The sequence below is a fragment of the Paralichthys olivaceus genome, chromosome 18 (assembly GCF_024713975.1).
Source record: "Paralichthys olivaceus isolate ysfri-2021 chromosome 18, ASM2471397v2, whole genome shotgun sequence".
NCBI lineage: Eukaryota > Metazoa > Chordata > Actinopteri > Pleuronectiformes > Paralichthyidae > Paralichthys > Paralichthys olivaceus.
The window spans coordinates 4,489,791-4,516,992 of record NC_091110.1 but is presented as its reverse complement, the minus strand read 5'-3'; the positions used below and the strand labels follow the sequence as shown (position 1 = coordinate 4,516,992).

At 40.8% G+C, this 27,202-nt stretch overlaps 2 protein-coding genes and 1 long non-coding RNA gene across 5 annotated transcripts in view; 2 read left to right on the top strand and 1 right to left on the bottom strand.

The window, feature by feature from the left end:
• The first annotated feature begins 8,455 nt into the window (after positions 1–8,455).
• Positions 8,456–18,027, top strand: wdr41 (WD repeat domain 41). Its single transcript, XM_020081582.2, has 14 exons — positions 8,456–8,708; positions 8,843–8,913; positions 10,177–10,292; positions 11,123–11,171; positions 11,259–11,387; positions 11,485–11,547; positions 12,853–12,964; positions 13,100–13,162; positions 13,284–13,388; positions 13,700–13,884; positions 13,983–14,104; positions 15,298–15,383; positions 17,057–17,190; positions 17,291–18,027. The coding sequence occupies exons 2-14, from the start codon at positions 8,866–8,868 to the stop codon at positions 17,429–17,431; spliced, it is 1,353 nt and encodes a 450-aa protein (XP_019937141.1). The 5' UTR covers positions 8,456–8,708; positions 8,843–8,865; the 3' UTR covers positions 17,432–18,027.
• A 488-nt stretch (positions 18,028–18,515) lies between these two features.
• Positions 18,516–27,202, bottom strand: part of pde8b (phosphodiesterase 8B) — a 41,776-nt gene continuing 33,089 nt past the window's right edge. For all 3 annotated transcript variants that reach the window (XM_069513632.1, XM_020081633.2, XM_069513633.1), the window contains exons 16-22: positions 26,316–26,445; positions 25,628–25,826; positions 25,073–25,290; positions 24,805–24,943; positions 24,381–24,548; positions 24,128–24,257; positions 18,516–21,818 (exon numbers count right to left, since the gene is read on the bottom strand). In XM_069513632.1, the coding sequence (XP_069369733.1) occupies positions 21,709–21,818; positions 24,128–24,257; positions 24,381–24,548; positions 24,805–24,943; positions 25,073–25,290; positions 25,628–25,826; positions 26,316–26,445 (1,094 nt within the window). In that variant the 3' untranslated portion in view covers positions 18,516–21,708. The remainder of the gene's footprint in view (positions 21,819–24,127; positions 24,258–24,380; positions 24,549–24,804; positions 24,944–25,072; positions 25,291–25,627; positions 25,827–26,315; positions 26,446–27,202) is intronic.
• Positions 25,678–27,046, top strand: LOC138405389 (uncharacterized). The gene is made up of 2 exons (XR_011239124.1): positions 25,678–25,813; positions 26,329–27,046. It is a non-coding gene; the product is annotated as an uncharacterized lncRNA (long non-coding RNA).

The window sequence follows — 27,202 nt, the reverse complement described above, 5'->3', positions numbered from 1 at the left end:
CTCTCTGTGTCAGCCTGCGTTTTAATTAAGAGGAACCTCAACAACCCAATATATGGTCTTGAAGCTGCATCTCAACCCACTCTTGTCAAATGGTCATACAGGAACAGACAGGGAGCAGATTTTGTTTTTATGAGGAAAATTAGACCAGATGTACAAGATAAACTAGATTTTACGGCTCAGTGGTCAAACAACCAGTTAGCTGCAGAGGGTGATAATCTTTATTGTGCATATTTTCTTTGTCAGGTGTATTTTTTTTATCAGCGCAGTGGAGGTGTTTCATTTTCCTTGGATAGATCTTGTCGGGTAATGTGTCTTTTTTTTTTATAAAAGGGGAGGGGGGGGGGGGGGCATCAGGAAAGCCTCATCAATCTTCCACTAACTTACATATTTAGAAAAATAATAAAGGATTATTTTATTGTATTGTATCATTATCTTGTCATTTTGTATTGTATCATACACAAGTTGTCTTGGGTTTGTTTTATTACTGGCAAGGTAAGTTTATTTGTATGGTAAATTTCAACAACAAGGCAATAGGACAAAGAATAGGAACATATAAAATAAGTACTAATATTTGTAACAAGGCAACTGGTTCTGTCTCACAATGACTGTCAAATCATCCCTCTCAGGGTGCCACATGTTAAATGATATTTTAATAAGAATTGTTGTGACTGTTGACACTATCTGTGCCACACTTGTCTTGTCGCCCTCCCATTAATAATGTTTTCCGGATGAAACCAGACTTGAACCAAAGAGTCATGTGCCCTTTACATTTGAGTATTTCTCAGAGGCCTGTGGCGGTAAATCTATTGAATATTTGAAAAAGCCTAAAGATAATTTATGTTCCAGAAATATTTTTCTTCTTTCCTTTTTGAGCTTCTCATGAACCCTCAGATTTATTTTGTGACCCTTCAAGATCTCCCTGCTTAAAAATTCCGGCTGAGGTGCTTTTTAAAATAATGTATTTGTTAAAAGAAGGTTAAACGTTAAACTAGTGTCAGGTTTATTCAAGTTTGGAATAAGTTATTTAAAAATAATCTGAATTCTTGAATGCAGTAGATACAGTAGAGTGAAGGGGGTTCCCAACGCCTGGATGTGTTTATAATCAAGAGGAGGCGATCAGGGGGTGGGGAAGCACGGGGATAAAGATTTTTGTAGTCTAGCGACAGATGTGAAATAATATTACATAAATGTAATAATTTGTTTCACTATCACCCAGGTTAATTAGTTTGTGAAAATGGGCAACCTATTTCTCATTGGGTAATTTGTCACACGCTGACGAGGTAGCCAATCAGTGACCCTGCTGTTGGTGGGATCATTCTCCCAGAATGCTGTGCAGCGAGTGTGTCGCGGAAAATGTGAGAGCGAGCCAATGTTTACCTCCTATTTATTCCACACAAATAAATGAAATCAGTCAATAAACCATCCAAGGGTGAATATGGCTTTCTCTGTCTGGGATTATGAATGAGAGCTCATTAATTTCCCTCTGTGTGTGTGTGTGTGTGTGTGGTTGTGTGTGTTTGTGAAAGAGAGAGAGAGAGAGAGAGAGAGAGAGAGAGAGAAGGAGAGAATTTGTGTGTTCTAATTCTTGCATTGGTGTGTGCGTATAGTGTGAATTTGTTTTATAACAGATTTTTTATGAGAGAAAAATATCTGAATGAAATAATGTGAATTTATATTTATGAATATTAATTAGGCTTCTGCATTCTAATCAAACCAACTGCAACTTGGTCCCTATATTTGTGATTATCTTAACAAAATGACAATAACACTTCGACATTTGGGAAATCCACCCTCACGTCTCCCTGTGAAATTACAGCCAGCAGCTGGTTAACTGACCATCTCTGTCCAAAAGTGATGAAATGCATCTAACAGCACTTCTAAAGTTCACCACTTAACATGATATATCTCATTTGTTTAATTTGTACAAAATCAGTTTTTTTATTTATTACATTCAGCAATAATGTTAGAGAAACATCCATGCATCGTCCATCCATCCGTCATCCATCATCCATCCATGCATCCATCATCCATCCATCTATCCATCCATGCATCCATCATCCATCCATCCATGCATCTATCTATCAATCCATCCATCCGTCTATTTATCCATCCATCTATCCATCTATCATCCATCCATCCATTGGGACACAAATAAAGAAGGAATTTCATATCATTTAATTTGGTGCACTCAGACTGAATTTGCCTGTGGAGTTTGCTGCCGTTGGTTCACAGAAAAGTGAACCTGCTCTTTGACAGCTCACAGGTATGAGTTGTTAAATGAACATGGGGACATAGGTCACCAACACTTTCAACACTTGGTATCCAAAGTTTACGTTTCCAGTGTCTCTCTAAGACATTGATCAGTTTGGGCAACACATTCCATTATTACCAATGGGGAAAAAATCTAATCCTCCGGCTTTTTCGGGTAAAGACATGTTAGTGGCTCCACATCCACATTATGAATCCAAATTCATGAGAGCTTTAATTTTATTTGACAGGCAGAGTCTAGGAGTGTCCCCGGTGATTGTTATTCCAGATGGCGGCGAGAAAATCCCATTTGAAGGTTTTATTAATTTTCGTTAAAGAATGGAGGAGGTTCGCCGATGCTGTCTTTGCCGTCTCACTGTCGAGGCTGACTGACACCTCGCTGCTCCCTCCATTTGTCATTGTTTGAAAAGGTCTTAATTGTATTACATGCAAATGAAGAGATTTGATTTTTGCCCATTATCTATTCATAAGAGAAAATGAACAGAACATTAGTGGGTCACCAAATGAGGGAGGGTGGAGGAGGAGGGAGAGGAGGATGGAGAGACAGACAGTGATGATCAGTCAGACGGAGAGGAGGAAGATATAGAGGAGAGGAGAAGTGGCAGGTTTACATTGCGGTCCTGGAGTGGCTCCTAACTTTAGGGATCGTACTTAAAAAAAAACAATCCTTCCGCATGTCTGAACTGCGTGAGGGTCTGTATGTGTGTGTGTAATAGGTCAAGGTTGATAATTAATCTTTGATGAGTGAAACACTGCGATTACAGTCACACTCACGTGACAAATCAAAGTGACAGAAGCTTGAATACACTCAGACCTCCTCCCTGGTCAGCTGTATAACCATCATCCTCTGGATTCTGTGTCATATATATTCTAATCATACACATCTCATTTGTTTTCTTCAGGGCAAGAGGAACATCAGACACGTTTAAAAACATACACACAGGTTTCATTGCATTTTTTAAAATAATTTCTTGTGCTCAATTTCTTTGATTCTTTGATTTGAACAGTCACTTCCACCCACAGGCCCAACGTCCCAGATTGATGACAAATGAAAAAAAAATAAAATAAAAAATAAATCTGAAATAAGAAATTAAGTTAACCTGAACACAAAATAATGAAATTATTTAACAGTGATAATAGTAATTGACCAAGATGAAACAAGAAGAGAGACAGAATGATAACATACAAATATTCGGTTTGTCTCAGGGAGGACCCTAAAGTAGAGTTTTATTTCTGTACAGTATTTGTTTGTTTTCTGTATCGTCTTCCATTTCTTATTAAACAGTTGGGTAAGTTTCTAATCCTGTTATTTACTAGCTTTATAGGTTCTAATCCTGTGATTTATTAACTCCACTTTACAAATGTACTAACCTGAGATGCCTATTTCGAAGCAATAGTCATTCTGAAATAAAGAAAGTAACAGAGAAAGAAAGAGAGAAAGAAAAAAAATACTCTTTTCCCACATCAGATCATGCTACTACTAGTGTTTAAAACCAACAATCCAGCAGCTGAATTGACTTCACACACAGATTGCGCTGCTGTGAAATGATGAGAAATGAATTCCTTTTTGAACTGTATTGTTTTTTGTATTTTATTTGTTAAATTCGTTGCAGAACCAGTTCCATTACTTTGAGTGTGAACAACCATGAAAGAGGAGAAACAGCCTGACAGTTGAACCACTGTTGCATCTCACCCTGCTCCATGTTGGCAGCTTTGTTGTTGACTCTCCTTCGAGTGTGGTCATTCTGAACAGGCATGAACACTTGTGTAGGTGTGTGTGTTTGTGTGTCTTTGCGTGTCGGGTGGGCTGGTGTGTTGTAAGCAAACTGAGACCTTCAGACTATTTTGGTCAGGGAATGTTGAACTGAAGAATCTCTAACTGTGAAAATACACATTTATTTTGTGTGACTCCGACATCTGAAGTGCCACATCTTCACAGGGGAACTCACAACATCTCTTGTGTTGGCCTGCAAAAAATAACTGTTTCCATGTACTGACAACACTTCAACCTACTGTATCCTTCAATCTGAACAAGGGTGGTGGATAGATAGATAGATAGATAGATAGATAGATAGATAGATAGATAGATAGATAGATAGATAGATAGATAGACAGATAGATAGATAGATAGATAGATAGATAGATAGATAGATAGATAATTAGATAGATAGATAGACAGATAGACAGACAGACAGACAGACAGACAGACAGACAGACAGATAGATAGATAGATAGATAGATAGATAGATAGATAGATAGATAGATAGATAGATAGATAGATAGATAGATAGATAGATAGACAGATAGATAGATAGATAGATAGATAGATAGATAGATAGATAGATAGATAGATAGATAGATAGATAGATAGATAGATAGATAGATAGATAGATAGATAGTAAGTAAGGATCAAACTGATTTTGGGCTCAGCAGAGTGAGAAGTAAGAAAATACAGACTTGGTTTCAGTTTTGCCATGTGATTTTTTTGACATATGATAAACAGTATGTGTATATTGTATACCACCAACCTTGTTTTTAAATGATGATGTTGCAGCATTTAGGCTTAATGAAAGGAAAGTTTGTTCTCTAGACACAGAAATGGAAGTCAGGTCTTTGATATGGACACATCTGACTGGAGGAGGTGCTGCCACATGTTGAGGTGTTAGTGCAGATCTGATGTGGAGGCAGAGGCCAGAGTGCTAAAGCAGAACACAGTGAAATCCTGATGAAGAGGGACAGTGAAGTGTGTTGGTCAGGAATGAGCCTCTCTCTTCTACAAGACCCCTCCGAGCAGCGAGGGAGGGTGGGGGCCCCGTTATTGAATGCAGTTGTTGGCCCATTGTTAAATTACAGCTTAATTCCTTTTCCATCATCATAACCATTTGTTTTCCTTACAGGCTGGAGATAGGGGCCGATGCGTTCAGGCACCGCAGCGTCGGGAAGAGGGAGCGGGCGGACTTTTCTCTTTGCTCTGATTCTGGGTGGCTCTTTAGTGCTGTGAGTGCTTTGGTGGCCATCGCATCATGACTTCACCTCTTAGCTGATTCCTGCCATTGGTCATATTTGACACCTTGTCTACTCCACACCGAGGCCGCTGCACTCAGGAACCACTTTTTTTTTTCTCCCTGCATTTCTTCCTGTTACCTGCCCCTTCTTTTCTCATCAGGTTTATATCATCGTTCTTCATCTACCCTTCAGATTTGAATTGAATTTGTTCTACATCTTTTCTCTCGTCGTCTCCTTATAATGTGTTAATTATCATATTCATTTTACCAATGGATTTCTTGACGCCATCTTGGGGATGGAAATGTTGGTCAATGCCGGTCAACCTCTACCTCTACAGCTGGACTGATGTGACAGACTTCATGATCATCAGAGGGTGAACTCCACTGACTTTGGTGATAATCTGACTTTTCCTCTACAGCAATAAATCATCATGTAAATAATTACTATCATTCCCTTTATGGAAAGTATTAAAAATAATATGCAACAAAAATATAATCAGTACACCTAAATGCACCTAATAGTGATTTTGATAAAGACAATCAACGTAAGTTGTACTTGTACTTTAATATGTTCCTGTCAATACTCTTGAATGTAAAACTACAGTTTAGTATTTATTTGGATCATAAATCATATCTGGAGGTATTTCATGAAAACAAAATACATTCATACCACAACACAAAGGCAGTGTGAGGTTATCATTTTTATTTTTCAGTGAAATATTTTGCATGTGGTGTCCAAAGGATAAATCCTGATTGACATGATATTTCATCTGATGCCACCAGAGAGTCAAAATTTTCATTCAGTCCGTGAAAATAGCTCAACGTGCATCAGATCAACTTTACACTCCATCACACTGTACACACTATGTTTCTTAATGACCTTGGCGAACCTCTGACTTTTCCTATAGCAACATATGAGTTTGACACAAATGTTATTCCGTATGCATTGTGACACGTTAATAAACTAATGTTTGCATGTAGCTCAGAGCTCAGCTGTGTCTGCAGCCTCACCGAGCATCACATTCCCTTATCTTTTAACTTAATTATACAGCATAGTGTCTCAAAACACTCCTTCTACAGTCTACATATTTGACCCATTCATTCAGATATCTGACAGGCAGTTAAACAAACAGAGCATCACCCATCCTCACATCTAAAACCCATTCCCTCCACCTCAGCCAATCCCTCTCCCTAATCCTCCTCCTTTCTCCAGCTGCCCTTGAGCTTTTCTATTACCACATGGAAAGCACCTCGCAGCCCCTGACAAGCGCGGCGGATCGACACTAAATCAGAAATCAGTGCCAGCCGCAGATCTGAGCCACCATGAAGGTCACAGGCCCTACACTGCTTGTCGTCTCAATCGGGGGAGCAGGAGTAGATACAGCGAGGGTGATGTGTGACCGTGTGTCTGGTGTGTGTGTGTGTATGTGTGTGTGTGTGTGTGTGTTAACCGGGGAGACATGGAGAGGAGAGAATGCAGAGTGGAAGAAGAGGATGTGGAGGGAGAGCAGGTCAACAATAATGCATAAAGTCATGGGAAGGGAAGAGATGACAGAAGGGGAGCAGATAAAAACTGCAGGTGCAGATTGTTAAAAATTTTAAATAAATGGTTTTGTATTTTTAATTTAGACAAATATTAATGCATCTTAGATAAATACAAGAGGAAGCAAATGGCAAAAGTATTCGGTTATGTTTGGCTAACAGGGGTTTGAGCCTTGTGTGATCTCATGGGATTGTTACACACTGCCATCTAGTTGTAAGAAGGTGAACGACACTGATTTAAACAGGATACACAGCTGACTCTGTAAAGTACCATACCTTGAATTTATGTTCTAATTTTCTCATTGTTAGTTCATCTGATAAATTAGGCTCAGGTTTTACATTCATTGAAAGGGCAAAGTTTCTCATTTTCCCATCTAAAAATCTCAATTTCTGATTTTGTGACATTCCAACCAATATGGAAACCCATCAGGTCCAGTATGCAATTTATACAAGTGTGATGTGGAAACGTGAAACCTCCAGGACACATATGCTGAGAATAGATTTGTGAAGAATCAAACATGATGTGACCAGCAACACAAATTTCTATTTAATTGGGCTGGTTAAAATGTTTTAGGTGGGTTGTGATAATTTGGGCTACTTTTTATAGATGACATTTTAATAATTATTGAATTTTGTATTGGGTGAAAAAAGTAAATGTACTCCCTTGTTGTTGTACTAAGGTACAGTACCTTCACCACATGCAGTATTTTTTCCATTTCATGCTTCTTTATACTTCTACTCTCTGACATTTCAGAGGGAAGCTTTTTCTCCACTGCCTTGGTCAGAGTAGACCTTTGTGGAACAAGGCGACTCCATCAGAACAGTGAAAGTTGGTCGTCCTGGAAGTCTGGCGTCAGGAGGAGGCAGCAAGATGTGTTAATGCCGTCACACATACAAGCGAGACAGAGGCAGTGGATGAAATGGAAGGGCACAGACAAAAGGGAGATCAGCTGGAAGCTTGTGGGAGATGTGAGCATTCTGAATCAGTTTCCTGATCAACCTATGAGGTCCCTCCTTCACCCAAAAATGCATCATGTACCAAAACATAAACATAACATAATGTAAATCACAACTTTGTAATTGTCATTTTACTGCTTTTACATGTTCAAGTTTTTAATTCACTTTTCTTGCTTTGTTGCCAAAGCACTTTTTAAACTCTGTTTTTTAAAAGTGCTATATAAATAGTGTATTATTATCATCATCATCATCACAATAATCATAATTACGATAATAATCATAACGGTTAATGTGATCTTTAGTTTATCATGTGACTGTGGGGACTTTTTGTGGCACAGTTGAAAAATCTTCACACTCATTTTGAGTGCTGTGTTTATGAATTTTCAATTTGCTTTTGCAGAAACAATTAAGAATAATATGGCACACAAATATAAAGAGTACACTTGAATGCATTTCATTGGTAATATTTTTAATAATGCAATATAAAAGAGTATATGGTTGTACAATTTTCAACAGGGCTTGTACTTTAACCTAGATAAGATTGTGAATGATGGAGTATTACTGTTGTATTGGTATATAAGTTAGCTCTTTGAATACTAATAGCTTCATTATTATAAAGCAGTATTAGTATTACTAAAACATACTGATAGTGAAAACAGAATACATGAAAATGAAATGCTGCACTTCCCCACACGTTCCTCGACCTGAGTGAAACTTGTCCTTCGGCAGCTTCCGTAGCCTCAGTCACATGAATGATTTGTTGTGGTTGTGAAACTCTGCTTCTGTCTCTCGCAGATCAGACGTCACAACATTAACTTTACATTCGTCAGGTTGGGGCTAATCATCCGGTTTCACTCGGGGTCAACATGTTGCCTCACTGTCGATAAACAGGACGACAGGTCATCGGGTGCCAGGCTCTGTTGACGCTAATGACTGGTAGGAAACCTCCCGTCTGTCGCGTTAGCTTGAATCCTGAGGCTGTTCATGGGCGTTTCATCACTTGTTGTACTTAAGTTACTGCTTGAAACAAACATGTGTGTGTATAACCTGCCTCCATGCCGTGTCTCCAGCTAACGCTAGCTGCTAACAAACGATGCTGCGCTGGATTCTCGGTGGTCGTGAGGCTCAGAGCTCCGTGGAGGTGAGCTGTCCTGCAAATGTTAGCTTAGCTCATATCTCTGCCCCACAGCATCTCAGAGGCTAACAACACCAGCTGCTCCATAGAATAATATGACACACACAGTACAGATAGTATTGCAATATAAAAATCAACAGGATCCACATGTTTACTAGTTTGTTAGTATTCACCTTCCCTTAATTCATATGAGCTGCTCAGGGTGAAATGTCATATGATACGAATTCTGTGCTGATATTTGGGGTCAAGAGCTAAAAGGATCTTACTGCCCACAAATGTCAATCAGCCGGTGAAAAATTTTTTTAATTTGTTGAGGCTCAGGAAGATAAAATGATCCCAGAAATCAAAGATGAGGGAAATATCTCAAAACTTGTGCATCAGATGTGTGTTTTTTTTTTCCTTACTTCTCCCAATAATTATCTCAGGAAGATTCTGATTTATCCAGTGACCTGTTGGAGGTCTGACTAGTCCGAGTACACAGGTTTACTGTATGTAAGGTATATGAAACAAGCACCACCTCAGCTACAACAATACAAAACTATGTTTGTTCACTAGTCCAGACAGGTGGTTCCCAGCAGAGGCAGTTTAAAATGTCAGACACTTTTTTACTGCATCAAATTCACCATCACTGTGCCAAAGAACATCTTGTGCCATTTTTCTATACACATTTTTTCAATCAGACCTGCTCCTTATTTTGCCTTTCTAAGATTTCACTCTTTTTCTTATCACCGTCATCACTGTCAGAAAGTCAGTTTTCACATAACTTAATGGTTTAATCTTTCTGTTGTTTAGATATGTTATATTGTTTAACATAAAACCTTCATTAGTTGAACAGCAAACAAGAAAACATGGTGGCTATTGGTACATTTCTGAAGAAAAATGTGAAATATGTGTTTATTCCAGCTTCTCTTTGCTGCTTTTATTTTGGTTATGTACTCTTGGTTGAACAAAATTAGACATTTAAAAACAGACTTTGGCTCTGGGACGTCGTGACGGGCACTTATTCACCATTGCTAAATATTTCAGAGACTAAATGATGAATCAGTTTATCGATAAATAATCTAGATGAACCTGTGATGATAAAACATGTTTCAAGCTGTGAAAATAATACATTTTAAATGAATTAAATCTGTCAGAATAATGTTACGCAGCAAAAGTAAAAATAGAGTTGAAGTACTTCGAGATACTTTCCACCACCACACACACTTCTTCTGTGCAGCCCTACACCTCAGCCTGTTTGTCTCACCACTTTCCCTCTTACGTCTGCAGAAAAGCCTGGTGTTGTGCATTGGTGAGGAACAGCCCAAAAACTGCTTCACTGAGCTGCAGGTGCTGAAAGGACATTTTGACATTGTTCGATTTCTGGTGCAGATTGATGACTTCAGGTAAGCAGACCACAACCCCCCCCCCCCAATCCCCTCCCTTGCTCTAACCTCTCTCCTCTCTACCCTTGGCTGGCCTCGATCCCCCTGTGATTGACAGGAGATCCTCACCTACAGCAAACTTACAGAGCATGACAAGAGCCCAATCATCACCACTGTGTGATTGTGTGTGCACAGTACAGTGTAACCAAAGCCTGTTATTGTGCTCCGTACACACATGCACGCACACATATAAGGATTTTGCACCTGCTATTTTCCCTGCGATGCTTTGTGGAAGCATGCTGCACAGTGACATGGTACAGTGGGTCTGCATAAGTGGTCAGATTGGGATTTATAACATAACTAAGTACGTGTGTGTGTGTGTCAGGAGGTGGGGGGTGCTTCACGCCTGGCCTCCTCCAATAATAACCCCCTCCTCTGGGTCGTGTCCTCTCCTCACACACAGGTCCACAGTCGGGGGCAAAGGCCAGAAAATTCTCTCCGGATTGCTTTTGAAATCTGAAAACGTATCCTCGACAGTTCCTTCTCTTCTCATGTTATCTCTCTTTTTTCATCCACTTATCCTGTCTGTTGATTTTGGGAACAGGTAGTGTGGATGCTCAGGGGTCAAAGGGCAAATGAAGGTGGTAAGCCCCCGGACAGATGTTTTTTAAGATTCCCCAGGCGGAGATGGACTCACAGGAAATGATTCCTCACTGAAATAGAGATTTTCTTGCAGTGTTTGACTAGTCAACCTGCTGAAGATGAAAACTGCAGACATCTCTCTGAGATATATAAGTCACACGAGTCTGGTTTCAAGAAGCAACTCATACCTTCCATGTAATCTTTTTCAGATGTGCCTCAGCTGGGGACGACGGCCTTGTTTTGGTTTGGAATGTTGAGGTAATATGTTGCGAGTTTATTATCCTTGTTTAATGTTACAAACATGGCTGAACGGATTTCAAAATAATGTTTTTGCTTGGATGTTAGACAGGGGAGAGGCTGCAGGAGCTGAGGGGCCATTCCCAGCAAATAACAGCCATAACAACCTTCACCTGTAATAATGGACTCACATCGCACACCTCCCTCATCACGGCCTCCTCAGACAGAAGTCTCAGTGTATCCTCACACTAAACACCATTACATGAGATTCATCCACATGTAACTGTTGTGTTTGTCATTCAAATTCGATTTTCCTTAATCCTGAATTTTTCAGTTATGGGACCCTGATACAGGCAACAGGGTTCAGACCATTTCAGATCTTCAGTCATCTGTGAAGGTAATGTGATAAACTCCTGTCAAGACATAGAATTCATTACATAAATGTGAATATTGTTTTGCTTATTGGTCTCGTGTCTGGATAATCGCTGTTGTCTCGGCGTAGTAACTCGCCCCCAAACCTTCCAACACATGTCTGAAGTGACCACTTTCAGATTAAGGTGAAGGCAGCAGCAGCCCTTGATAAAACACTAACAGAGGTGAATCAAACTCATGTCTTATAATGCCTTATTAGGAACACAAAATAAACTTCACCCCCTAACTATCATCCCTAATGCACACATACAAAAAAGTAACTGAAATTAAACTATGTGGAAAAACTGTAAGTGGACCAAACGTTATTGAAACACTCCTGCACGCAGCCTTACTTGCAGTGATATATTCATTTGGAACATTTTGGTCCTTCGTCAGGATTTTGTCGAAACTACAGTTCCACAAAGGTAACATCTACTGTGAGTAGAGGTTGTCTGCATGTTTTATAATCTAACATGTCATAAAACAGTTTGTGTTGATATACATCAAGTAATTAAGATAATGTATCTCGCAGGTTTATTATTAGTCACTGGGATGTTTATTTAAAAATGTGTCAGTCTAAGACACGACGTCGTTCTCGAGATGAGCCAACTGTTCGGAAATTTGTCATAATATGAAATCCATGACAATACTTTGCTCACTAGTTATCAGTTCGATTGTAAACAGAAGCAAAACGATAATTAACATTTACAATATCAAAATGTGTATTTACTTTTTTATGTAAATATCAGTTTTATCTCAGAAGCAGTAAAATATATAATATATATAAATTCTTTATGCGATGTCTAAATGATACATAAACCGAAGTTTCCATTCTGATTAATTAGTAATCTAATCTTTTTGAAATGTAAGGCTTTAAGGTGCGTCTGCTTTCCGTGTTCACCATCACTATCCAAAGCTTTATACAAAGATATCTATATTTCTGTAAACTGTATTAAATGAATACAAAATTGAAAGTATGAGGCAGGAAATGTGAATTACATCCTGGTGCTTCACATTAGATTGTCTTGTATATGTCATGGCATCTACTCCTCCTCCTCTACAGACTTAATTGTTGGTTGCTGCTATTTGATTTTTTCTTCATTGGATTTGTGTGTGTGTGTGTGTGTGTGTGTGTGTGTGTGTGTGTGTGTGTGTGTTTGTGTGTGTGTGTGTGTGTGTGTGTGTGTGTGTGTGTGTGTGTGTGTGTGTGTGTGTGTGTGTGTGTTCAATTTAAAAATAGCACATCTTTATTTCACCCAGCTGTGTGTGTGTGTGTGTGTCTTTCTCTCAGTGCTTGTTGGTGCTGGAGCGGCTGTGTGTGTGGTTCTCCGGTGGGGAGGAGCTGTGTGTGTGGAACAAAGACTTTCAGCTGCAGTGTCACAGACAGAACCACAGCGACACTGGTGAGGAGAAAACCAAGAGAAACTGTCACAGAACAGCTTTCGTTTGTCGTTCGTTGCACCGACTGAGCTCACCTCTGACACTGCTGTTTGCACACATGCTAATTACTGGTGTTGTCACATTTTAAAATGTTTCAGGAATAACTGCTTTGATAGAACTGCCCAAGAACTGCATAGCTGCTGCTATGGATAAAGAAATAAGTAAGAGAAAGATTGTAATGATTTCCTCTGACAGGGTTGTTTGATACTAACGGTATATCATGCATGTATAGAGGAAAAGCACGTGGCTTAAAAGAATTTGCATTCCTCCCTCTTTTCGCAGTGATCTACAGGCTGACATTTTCTACTGATTCCTCCTTGTCAGTGGCTGAAATCCGCTGTCTGTCCGACCACCAGGACCAGATCCGAGCTCTTATCAACGTCAATGGTCAGTGTCCTCTGGGAAACATTATTGAAAACTTGAAGGGTACTTGGAGTGCGCTTATACCCTATCTCACCCTGGATCAGCCCATTCATCCAGATACGCACCAAAATTGAATGGGCTCCTCCTCGGGTCATGCCCACCCCTTGAATTGAATTGAAATCGCTTCAGTAGCTTTTGCGTAATCCTGCCAATAATCAAACAAACAAAAAATCGTTCATGAAAGCATAATCTCCTTGGCAGAGGTATTTAAAGTGACTCTGACTTTTTACATACAACTTTATGTGTTGCTTTGTTTGCTACCATGTCTCCCTCAGATGGGCTCTTTGTGAGCGGTTCCCATGCGGGCGAGTTGATCTTATGGGATGCGATCGATTGGAACATTCTGGCCTACGAGCACATCCTGTGGGAGGAGTCGCAAACCTGCGCTCAGGCTGAAATACGACTGGGGGCTCCCAAACCCAGCGAGATGTCCATTCAGCATCTAACCACCAATGGGAAGGTGAAGAAGTGGATGTAGTTTTCTGTCTTCAGAAAATGACATGATGTTTTGTTGTTGTGATACAAAAACTAAGTAGATAATGTTTGTGTGTATTGTAGCTCATCCTGGCAGCGGTGGGCAGTGGTCTGTATGTCTATAGCATTCGGACCAAATCAGTGGTGGCCTACAGGAAGGTTGCCCATGACTCAAATGTCTTACACACCATGCTGCTGTCGGACAGGTAACACATCGTACATTCTTCTCATCGTTTCCTGTCCCTGCCTTCAAAGTATTTTATTTTAATAAATATTTGCTGTGTGATTTGTGACCCTTTTTATACCATAAAACTCCTTCCTGTAACCTCTTTCCGTGGCCAGTTCAGCCAAAGACAGATGTTCTTCCTTTTTAGTAGAATATTAAACGCCTCAGACTTATCTAGACTGAAGAGTGAAACAAACATGCACTCTGGTTTTCATGCACATCAGTGTGCCACCGCCCTTGTTATTTCGAAGATGCTTTAAGGAAGCTTCATGTCAAAGCTTCTTGTAAAATGCAACGGTCCTTTAATAGTTTGAAAATAACTTCTCTGAAAAATCACTTTATCAAATAAACGCTCAGTAAGTTTACTATGTTTTATGGTTTATTTATATTTGATATATATTTGATCATGTTTATTTGAGTTTATGTCATCTAGGCCTCTAATGCACCTGTCAGAATATGTGTTGCTTAAAAATGAAAGTCAACAGATGCAGCTGACCAAAGATACATTTTTTCCAGATTTTTCCTGTAATCAATTAATTTTTTTAATGAAAAAAAGAAAATAAATAACACAATAAGAATATATTGATTGATTGGTATATATTAGTGTCTTTCATCAGATGATGTCCAGATTGTTTGAACTGACAAAACACTAGACAGCAGCAACTGACAAAATGATCACATTGGAAATTGGTTCAGAGGTCAACAAGATAACCTTTCATGAGATGTAGTGATTTAGATTTACAGTCAGAAACAAGAGTCCTCTGGTTCTGCCGCCACTGCCGTCACGTGTTTTCTTTAGTTTACTTTACATGGAGCAATGAAACTAATAATGAAATTCACCGTCAACAAAAAACACAAACGCTGCTCGTCATGATTGCCTTTATTTTGTATCTGCCTCTGTCTCAGATGACAGTCTTAACCTGGAACACAGGAACCTCTAGTCTCTCTGTAAATTAAATGTTGTGTTGAAAACGTCTTTGATTTCAGAGTAATTTCTCAGCTTTGGTTTATGACAGATATCCTCAACAATACAAACATACAGTACATAATGATGCCTGCAGAAGTGGCAGCCTGTGTACAACACAGTGCATGTCTGTGTCCTAACAGAAAGAATAACCAGAAATAGAACAGCTTGTGATTCACATTCAAGCTCTGACTCTATCTCTGTTTTAGCGAGTTGATGTCCTGCTCTGAAGACGGCAGCGTGAGGATGTGGGAGATCCAGGACCTACCTCTGCCTGGGGAACCTGCCTCTCCAGGTGACACACACACACACACACACACGTAGTATACACACATTTTCAGACATGAACTCTGGAGAATGTCCACACAATTGGGTCTAGACTTTCTCTGGATTCAGGTGAGGGGTGGAGCAGCAGGCAGAGACAGAGATCTCATTTTTGTTAACAATACATTGACACCTGTGACGGCCCTTATCCCCAAAAACTCTGGACATCTTTGTCTGTGTCTTCTACATGTCTCATTCCTCTTTTCCATCCTGGGATATTTAAATTCTTATGTTTTTTATTTTTGTATCTTCAACATGTCATCAGCATGATGGTCCTGTGGAGCGTTCTAATATTCGGACACAACAAGAAAACACAAACAATTTCACGTCTGACCTCACACTGCTGATGCGGACATACAGACGTATCAAGTAGTAATCCATCGTCCGGTTTTATTCCTGTGGATTTGTGTTGTTAAAAACACTGGATTTCAATCCCAGTGATTGATCACATACCTAAGTATGAATCAGAAAGTTCAAAGACTGAGGAAAAATTGCCTCCACTCAACTCATATGTGTGTTTACAGTGGAGAGTTTTGATGTGTGGAGGTGCACTAATGCAGTCCAGATGTGCTGTCGTGTTTATCAAAGGAAAAGGGTTCTCTCCTGGCACTCAGAGAGGCAGTGTGTTGTACTTGAGTGCGGTGGTCTTAACTTGAGTGTTTGTCTGTGCGTACATTTTGTCTTTGATGGTCTGGCTGCTTATAGTCAGTGCAGGGCTGTGCCGATTCTGAATAGATCTTGGCTGGATCATCACCAAAGGCCTGTTGTTTGGTTTATGTCTCTGTAGCAAACCAGAAACCAATTAAATACATCTCCTGTGGTCTTTAAAGAAAAAAGTTGGTATGTTTCAATCTTGCGTGTTTCACACGAATGTGGCCATTTCAACAATTACACTTGGCAATGACGACAAAACAACACCGTTATGTGAAAGGGGCAAATCACACAAAGAACTTTCACCAACCTCCGCAATTCCTCTCAGCTCTATGCAGCTTTTTAGCACCTTGTATTTCTTTGCTTTGGTTTTCAGCCTCATTACACAGATATTTCTCCTGGAGTAGGTAGATTCCTAAAACAGAGCTAAAGGAAAGGGGATACTGGACTTCTGTTCATCAGCTGAACACAAACTCAAATCTAAATGATCATCTTTCTCTTTAATAGCTGGATGTGTAAATAACCAAATATTTTGAGATTATGAGTTTTTCATTCCATTTCCCTAAAGCATAGCATTTGCTGGTTTAAGGAAAATTCTGGCATGTTTAAACCTGCCGTATTTCTCCTTAATGTGGTCATTGTGACTCTATGGAAATTGATAAATTAGCATTTAAAACCTCTGTTGTAGAAATGTAGGGAAATGACTTGTGTAGATAGTGAATATTTGGGTTATCTGCATGAGCCTCCCACAGATTTACATATAAACCATATCAATTCAAAGCAGTCTGACTAAAATGAAGTGTTGAAAGTAGCTTTAATAGCCATGATGGCTAAAAGCACAAGTTAACATGTCTTCTACAACACATGTCACCATTTGATACATTTTCAATATTAATAAAGCAGCTTTAAATTCAGAGGCTCAATCACTGGTAAAAGGCTGATGTTCTCTTCAGTAGTAACAGTAATAGTTTCATTCAATATTCTACGCCTCAGGGTTCTTTGGGATGTGGACTTTTGGCCGTTCAAACAAACAGACCGGTCCTCCGACAAAGAAGATCATGGATGTCCCCAACATCAGGACTCTGGAGCTGACAGGAGACCTGATTGGACACTCCGGGGCAGTGCAGGTACGATGCCAGTCATGAAGTGCAAACATACAGTATGTCTCGCTTCGGTATGGTGTGACTGTAGCATTTAAAAACAAAAATCCTTCTGCATTCTGTTCAGATGTTTGTGAGCTTCAAGGAGAACGGTTTGGTCACGTGCTCGACGGACCACCTGCTGATTCTGTGGAAGAACGGAGAGAGGCAGATGCACCTCCGCAGCCTGGCACTTTTTCAAAAACTGGAGGAGAATGGAGGACTCTGACCTTTAACCTTTGACTCCCTGCCTTTACAAGGAGAGGTGGGACGTCGATGGTTGATGTGGGTGAAAAAGTAATTCAAGTTCAGTGTATTGATTGTTGTTTGTATTTTCTTGTAACAGTTGTTTGCCTTTTGACTGAAAACCAGTATTTAACTTAAATTTGAAAAACTCATTAAATACCTCATCTCAGAAACAAATTATAATATTTTTACTTTCAGCCTTGTGTGTTTTAAGTGCCGTGATGCTGGGCTGTGGCCATATTGTTAGGTACACCTGTACGATCTCTATAAATACAACAATTTCATCATAAATTCCTCCTTTATCAAACTCAGTTTTTATGAACAATGTGATAAGTTTATTACTGGAGCCATAGTTTAAGATTGTGCCACTTCTTTGCGTTTATTATATTTTCCTACACAAGTGAGACTGAAGCAGAACTACTCCATCATTAGCTATGAGCTCTGCTAAAACATATTGGAATTGATGCCTGGTGACAAAAATGAATATTTCAGTCGTCATACAAGATGACTCGATGACATAGCAGTTGTACTGGGTTGCATTAGAGTGTACATAATAAAGTTTCCACTGAGTGAATATCATTGGCTGCTGCTTCTCGTCTTGGTGTTTGATGTTTCACATCTGTCTCTGTAGAGATTTTTCTTGCCCATCATCTTTTTGACCAAAAGCCCCATTGTGATCTGAGACCACCTGTTCTCCTGCACTTAGTTTCACTTGGAACAAGCACTGTAACAGTGGAAATGGCCAGCCTGGCTCTGTCCAGCCCTGAATATCATTTTTCGATACGTACAGCACAAACCCACCATTAAACCATTAAGGATTAAACTAAAATATATAATTAATAGTGTGCTTTACTGTGTTGGCAGGTTGTCGTTTTGTTTTTGCCTCTGGACAGAGCCTGGCACAGTTATTTATCCCTTTTTTTTGTTCTTAATATCAAACACTGTGCGTTGTAACCATAATATTTCCTCTATAAGAATTGTATCAGTTTCCTCATCTAATTCTTGGCATGAGTGGGGAAAAAATGTCAGATTCTTCTAAACACGCTGCTGCCATTCATGTAACAGGCTCATATTTAAAGAATGCTTTAATTGTCTCTCACAATACATTTGTGTTTGACAGGGAACATCAAAATAAAACCTCATAATCCAGAGAGAGCAAAATACATTACATTTTTCAAACAGACATGGTAGATTTGAAAGTGACTGACGGAAAGCTTGTGTCACTACTATGCATGAGGCAGTAAAATCTTTCAAACACACAGTACAGTTCTCATTGAGGATGATGATGCATTTTCTTCTTTGAAAAATAATTTGTATATAACATTATCACCATCTAATTATTGTTCTGTTTATGAATGATATAAAACAACACAGGATCGGCCCGTTGTCGCAGCCACGGCCATCAGTGTCGAAGATGAACGAGCGTATATATATATATATATATATAGAAATCACTGGAAGTGATGAAGGCTTATTACATAACAAGCAGTTCTACAATCTGTTCGGCCTCAGGACACTCAGAGCCAGGCTTCAAGCGACTGGCTGTAATCAGATCTCATTCACATGGTTACATTCCAGTCACTGCTCTACACAGCAAAAGGCAAGTTTGTCCGAGTCTGAAATAGTTTAAAATTGTCTTTGTGAATAGAAATCTAGCAAAAATATCTTCTTGTGGTCAGTGAGAGCAGTCATGAAACATACAAACATTCAGAGCTGGAGCCACATTTAAAGTCACTCGAAATAATAATAATAAAAAAATCTTGTTTTAGAGATGTGAGGAAGTCAACCCTGCAACATATAACAGCCTCAACACGAGTTACATACGCAAATCTCTTAGAATGCAAAGCAAAAAGTGATATAATGGCTTGAGTATTTACAAGAACAGCAGTTCCATCAGGTGCTTTACAGTGTATTGCAACATGAGCAGACCTAAACACTGAAACAAGATTAAGGCGTTGATTAAGACCTCGATCAACAATCAAATACTACATCATGGTGAACACATTGAACATGGACGTGACCGGTTCTGTCTCTTCCCCAAAAAATGAGCTGAAGTGAAAGCTGACGAAACAACTGTGAAATTCACATCGGAGCCAACTGCACCTGATTCGGTTTGTGTCGTACACGTGTAAAAGCCTCAGCTGTGCAAAAGAAATGAAAGAACGTCAGGAGCATCGGGACGGAACTGTGAACACTGACTCGCCAAGTCAACTCAAAGCTTCAGCACAACGCACCCAAAGTCTTTTGTTTTTAAATATCTAAAACTTGTATGGCTTTTTCTTGTGTTGTTTTTAAGAACAGGAACTATTTCAACCAAAAACCGACTTGTTTCTGAAAAGATGACCAAAGAATAAGGCACCTGTCAAGAGCTCTCTGTGCCTTTGGTTAATATACTGTAATGTGCGTCTTCCCGGTTTGACACTCATGATGTAAACACACACGAAGCTGCATGTCCTACTTCATTCAAATGCAACCTTGGAACAACAACTGGTAATGGAGGTCGCTCCACTGAAACAGCAGCAGTGGTATTTTATTGATATCTGCAAATCCTATTTTATCAATTTCTAAATTGATTCAAAATGGTTCCCCATGTGGTGGAAGTGCTTTTCTCACCTTCATGTGAAGCAAGAATGCTCTGAAAAATACAGGAATTAATCAAAAGTATTAAAACACGTGTACCTGCTTCAGCTCTCAAATATTAAAGCTGATAATTGGTGTATAAATGCTCATTCCATTTATCTGTGGGGTAAAAACATACTTCCTGTGGATCTGATCCGACTTCTCATGCTCCCTCAAACGTTGCACTGACATACATGTATATATATTTATGCAACTCCCCCGTTTGGCCACCAGAGGGCAGACACATCATAGAAACCTCATGAGATCTGAGGGCCTTTGTAGGAAAAATCATATGCAACAATAATTCCCCTCCCAAAGAAAAAGAGCCAAGGTGAAAAATTTAAAATACAACAAAAAATCAGTTGAACAGAAAGCATGTGAGGGGCAGAGCTGAATGGACCCTGGCCTGAACATGGATCTGCTGCTCCTCCACACATCTGCCCAGCTGATGCAAGGTCCATTTCTGCCTCATAAATACAAGTGTGTAAAAACACTACAGATTTGTGCACCACACAACAGTCACATATTGTCACAATTCAGATTTGATTCAACTGTTTTTGGGTACAGGCGTCTACAGTGAGTGTCGCAGAGCTAGGTATGTAACATCTGATGCCTCAGACTTAAACAGCTCGGATACAGTGCAATTCAATTCCTCCATTTGTTCTGATACACACACGTCTCACTTTATTTGACGCAGATCATCACTGGCAGCGTTCACATTGCCCGCAGGACCATGATGTAAAGGAAAATGACTTTAACAGCAGATATTTGGGTGAGAAAGCTCACCGCCATGTGACTACACGAACTTTAAATCCAGACATGATAACAGAAACGGATCGTGTTTGGTGCCACCTCTGATTATGGGGCTGGACATTTAGGAAGCCTGTGTGCTGGGTGATTCGCTCCTCCCGACTGGAACATCGGACTAACTGTCTCTGGGTCTTTCACTTCCCACAAGTTGTAGGACCCAGGGGATGTCTGACTGGTAAGAAATTGGCCCCTGACACGAGTCAAACTGTGTCTCATACTGCAGGCCACGCCACAGCTTTGTTAAAGTTGATCAATCCAGCTGAGCACCTTCACAGGTCGGCAATTTGAAAATGAACTTTTTGAGTACACGCACATTCACCAGCAGAAAAGAAGAAATCTCTTTAGGTCCTTATTTTCAGTCAGTACCTGCAGCTTTGGTGCTTTGGTCGCCATCTTATTAACTTTGATTCGTTAACAGCAATAAACAGATGCAGAACGGAAGGATTTGGTTTAAGAAACTTTCAAACTTAGGGAAAGAAAATGGTGAAAAGCCCATTAAGCAAAATGAAAAAGTCCTGATCAGCTAAAGTGCAGGTTTCTGGTGTGTTACACTGTATGGTACAGATTGTCAGGTGAGCTGTGAGGTCCACACAGTTTCATAGAGTTGCTATTAGGAGTACTACAACACGGGCCTCAAATGACAACCTGTTCTCCACTGGCAGAACGCCACCTTGGACTCCAACCACACAAGAAAAGAGGCTGTGATTTGAGATGGAAACGGCGTCTCGGCTTCACCAGGGCCAAGATGAGACGAACTGTTCCACCACAGGGCCGTGTCCGCTGTCCCACCAAGCTCAGAGTGATGGGTGCGAGAAGGCGATGAGGGATTGGTCAAGAAGGAGGGGGAGGGCGCAGGCTCTTGCACTTCATCTCATCCAAGCCCTTCCAGTACTTGTAGTTTTCTGACAGGTGCTCCATGAGACCAGGCAGGCTGGCAAAGGCTGCAAGGGGATGCCAAAAAAGACGAAGCGGGTTGAAGAGAGTGCAAAAAAACAACAGACACAAACAATAATGCTTCGGTTGATTTTAGGTGATTAAGAGGTTTACGGTCAGTTTTTCACTTTCACTTTTGGATGTAATAATCCCGTCTGTCCAGTTTGCCTGTGCAATGCAGAAATATGTTCTAAAGTTCAGTAAAAGTTAAAGAGGAAGTCAACTGATTTGAAGTCTGCTCATAGGCCTTCGGTAGTATTATTATATGTGTGAAGAAGTTGCACAAAGCTGGAGCGTCTCGAGAAGCAGCTGTATGACCCTTTGCCTGAGGTGAGGTCACTGGAGTCTGTGTTGTTTGAAAAGTTTTAAAAGTAGAACAATCGCAGTGTATAAAGTGAGTTTACTAAACCTCTACGGCCAATTCACCAGCTGTTTGAGGTGGGCAGCTTAAGGCTACAGCTGCTAAGAGCTTGACAAACCAAAATCTCTGAGGAAAGTGTTGATGGTCAAGTTGCATTGTGGGCAATTTTGGCACCAGGTTTTGATAAGGAAGAAGAATACATAGAAAAAAGAGACAACAGATGTGTCTCAATTCAGGGGTTGCATTCTTTGGAGGACAGAGTCTACTCAGCTGATGACGACCACCTCCTTCATGGGGCCGCGTAGACCATGAAGGCCAAAAACCGAAATCAGACAGTTTGGTCGACATAGCATTTCCGTGATCTGCGTCACTTGCTTCCCCTCCCCTTATTGCCGTTGCCTAGCAACAGAGCTGCAGTTGTTCATGCTGAGAAAGGTTTAACACCTCTTGTTTTTATTAACATATGTATCTTTCACTGTTTGGTAAAGTGGAAGCACGGTACTCGAGCATTGGATGTCTTTGTTTCGCTTGCCGGCGCCTTCACATCTTTCCAAAATGGTTCATCACTGAGGTGCAATGAATTCTGGGAGGGATCCACCGGTTGGAGCTCTCGTTTCTCAGGGGTGGAAAGGATGCGTTTGTCAGCCACGTTTGAAGGAACCTTTGAAATTTGACGGCCTAGTCGTGCCACTCTTACGCATATGGTCTTAAAATGCAGCATCTGAAGGATGCAGCCCCTGAATTGAGACAAAGCTAAATCCCTGGTTCTGCTGCAATGCCTCAGATCTTTGTTAAAGTGACTGTTCAGGAATGATCATGAATCCATTCATGTTTAAAGAATGCAATGTTACAGTGAGTACTTGTGATACTCACTGCAGAAATTTGATTAATTATCAATTGATGCATAATTTTGTAACGGAAAGACAATAACTTGGGGACATAATATAACCGTATAATATAACTGTGCAAAGACGACTGTCTCGTCTTCCATCCCCTCCACACAAATAACATTATGAAGCGGGCGCCTCAGGGCGAGTTAAATATGAATCTTCCAGGAAACCAGAGACAAACACAAACACCTACAGTGAAAGGCCTGCACTGACTCCACACACCTGCCATCAGCCGCTTCCTGTTATCATTCCACACGAGCTATTAAGCATGAAAATCTATGTTTGTGTGTGTGTGTGGTTAGTTCATGTAAACTGGCTTATGTTGTGTAGACTTTGTAATGTGGCTCCCACATAAAAGGGCTGCTTGGGTGAGAGGTCTCTCTGCCTCTCTCTCTCTCTCTCTCTCTCATACACACAGATTTTGGTTTGCAGAGTGTGTGTTCTCAAGAGTGTGTGTGCGTGACCCCCTCAGAATGTGTTATTAACATCCTGATCTCCTTGTTGATGGCCCACTCTGCGTCTCGGGAACCAACAGCGACTCCGCTGTGGCCTGACAGTGACCCTGGTGGATTGAAAATCGGCTGCATGTGTGTTTTTGTGTTTATACGTGAGCGGAGTTCTGCTCTCCCCAACCCACAGATCGTAAACCCCCATCCCCTTTACTATTTTCCCAACTTCCCTTCCCCTGACGCCCTCGCAGCTTCTCTCCGTCCCACTGGCATTTGGAATCTTTCCGTGACATCAGAGCAGTGTTGACAGTAAACAAGTTCCCTCTTGGGAAGACTAAACTAAAAAGGAAATTCAGTGGGAATGAGGAGCTACAAGTGTTTCCCTTGACTTGTCCTCTTCCTCCTCCTCCTCCTCCTCCTTAACCTGTTCCTGTGATTTCCTATCCTGCTATCTGTTTTGAAAAACAAAAATGAAGAAATAACTAAAGGCCAAATCAAAGTGTCAAGTATGTGACTTTATTCTGAGTACGTAGCCTACTTGAAACTGAAGTGGAACAGGACATGGCATCTAAAAACCCTCCACATCCAGACTGCACCACAGAATATGTTGGTCTTACCATCCCAGGCGTCGAACATATCGGTGATGAAGTAGTCTATAAAGGAGATCTGAGATTTGGGCACGCTGCAGGTGTTCCTGTCAAACACTGGCATCACCACTGGCAGCCCTTGTCTCTTCTCCTCATCTGTCTGAAGGGAAACACACAGAGAGATCACAAGTGAAGACAAATGCATACTCAGAAGACGTTAAATTAGATATGAGATCAGATTTGAACTGCGTGTTACTAAGCTGTATTGATGGTGTCCACCCACCTGTGCAAAGTACTCCTCAGAGATCCGTCCTGCCCATTCAATGCAGAGCTGGAGCGGTCTGCAGGGGTTGGCCACATCTGCACATTTGATCAACATCCTCTTTATCAGCAGACGGTTCTCTGGAGAGTTCCTGATGTTCGCCTGACCCTCACAGTCACTGTTTATGCTCTGTTGGAAAGACATGAAAGACATAAGCATCTGCACACAGAAAAAAATCACACTTACACAGCATTCAATGCACGCTGTTGGCAGAGACACACAGACTGTAATAATACTGTAATACTAATTGTTTAGAAGTGGGTCAGCTTAACATGCAAGAATGTGACTTGATGAACTAATTATTAATGACTAATCACAGATATATCTGTCTTCCTAGGAAATACTGAATCTTACATTGTGACAAACAAAGCCCACCCACACTTACACTTGTGCTGGTCTCTTCTATTGCAGCCATTGGCTTGTTGATGCTGTTGACGAACTTGCTGACATGCTCAAAGTGCCGCGTCATCTCTGTGGCCAGCACCATGTCGATGATGGCCTGCCGCAGTGTTCGGAACTGATTCCTGCCACCAGTGAAGAGCATGAAGGGGATAAAGAAGGATTTGGGTCAGTGTTAATAGTTTTACACGGATGGATGCCTGCAGCTTAGCATAGGGAAAATATTACCGCCACAACAGACTGCGACCACAGACCTGTCGATGTTCTTAAAGATGTTGCTCTTGCTGTCCCGGACGGTGAGCTGGAAGGCGAGGGCTGCGTGGTGGCTCTCGAGCACGGCGGTGTCGTTGTAGAGGATGGCCAGTTCACTGCCGGCGTTACACAGGAAGGAGTTGGTCCTGCCCGGGTGGTCCACATCGTGCACTGTGGCTGCTATCAACGCGGCCACCTCATCCAGCTGGTCCAGACTGCTCTGAATGAGACAGCAGAGCAAAGGGGGACGTCAGCTTGACTCATTGTTGGGCCTGTTCTGGACGGCAGTGCCAATAACGTAGCCTCGATGCAAAGCAAGCTAAAACCAGCTTGCTCATAATCTATGTAGTGGTTATTACATCCTTGACATTTTGCAACAGCTCAATCGAATAAATGGATGCATCATCTTTTGTAACAATAGCTGTGAGGCTATATGACCTAAATCGACATGAAGGAGAATTATTTTTGTATCTCAACATGTTCTCATATAGAATATACCTTGGTATGAAACTTTGTTCAGATGTTGCTTTCTCCAATGTGCGTGTTTTTCCACTAACCTTGACTCTCTCCTTGCGTAGGAAGTAGGCAGTAGCGTGCAGCACGTCTGCGGCGTGCGTGGAGTTGTGGTAAGAGTTGGAGGAGTGGTAGCTGGCCTCAATGAGCTGCAGCCAGGAGCGAAGCATGGCCTCGGAGCAGTTCAGGAACTCGCACACTCCGAAGCTCGTGAAGATCTTCAGACCGAGGTAAGTAAGCGGCCTGCAGGGGGGTCAGACGGTGGAAAGTTGAATGGACAGCAAATCAGTGTTTTCCAAACTTTACCCAATACCTCTGTATTCTAGTCTTTGTGATACATCAAATTTTATCTTGTGTTCATTGGACACTCATCTAGTTCAATGTTTCTTTTTTACATATATATATATATATATAAACAGAATGTATACAGTTGAGAACATGAGTAAAGCTGACTTTCTTTGGGTGTCATATACTTTTGCCTTGAAAAAGGGGAAACAGCTGGAAAAACGAAGCATATAGAGGATTTACAGTGGGTTTTTCTTTCTCTCAAATCATTGCTATGTATTTTATTTTTAATAGAATACTCGATGAGTACTCACTTTTGTGGAAGGCAGAAAGATGAAATTCCAATTTAGACAATGATTTTCATGTAATCAGCTGCTTTTTGACGTAAGAAATTGTCAGTCTTCCTCCTCTTTTTTGGTTGCTTCATTTAGTTTCTCTTTTTTGTACCTTTTGTGCGTAGCTGCCTCCAGCGCCAGGATGTTGAACTCCCAGCACTCCTCATCATTCAGCATCTCAGCGATGGAGGGAGGCACGTCATTCAGAGTGACTGGTAGGGCCAGCTGGCTCTGGCTCATATCTATCAGATAGACACACACACACACACAGACACACATTATTCAAGGTGATTTGACCATAAAAGGGGGCAAACCAAGCAGAGAGATTGAGATTTAATGGATAAATACTACAGTGAGTGTACAAAACTTGTCTCTCTCTCTAATATCCATACACATGTGCAGACATACTGCTTAGGTGTCTCACGTTGTAAATCTGCTCCTTTGAGACTGTGGCAGAAAGATGGTGTGTGATTAGATTGTTTCGAAAAAAGCGACGAGAGCCGAAAACCGTCCTTAACTTGATGAAAAAGAAGACAGTTTCTTGGAAAACAGACTCTTGAGTTAGATCTTCTCTCAGTTAAGTGCTCTTGTGACTTTAATCATCATAATGGGGTTACATAATAAACTCAGATGGAAGAATTCATCAGAACATTGTGCAGCTTTCAGCATGAGATTCACTCCAGGCAGCAGACCTCAAGCTCCATGATCCCTGTGAGGATGAGGGCCACAGGCTGAAATGTCTGCACCTCTACCTGCTCTTAGCTCTAATGTGAAGAAATGTGAGTCAGGAGTGCTGCTGAAGTTCAGCCTGTTCAAAGAGCATAATAAATCCTTTTTACATCATTCTTCTCAGTACTCAGAGTTTGAATGACATCATCCTCACTTTCCTGTTCGTTTCATTGCACCTGCTTGCAGCTGGACCACTTGCCCCTTTTATTGGTGCATAGTACTTATATGGTATGTTAGGTAACATAGTAAATCTCTGACAAGCTCTGACTA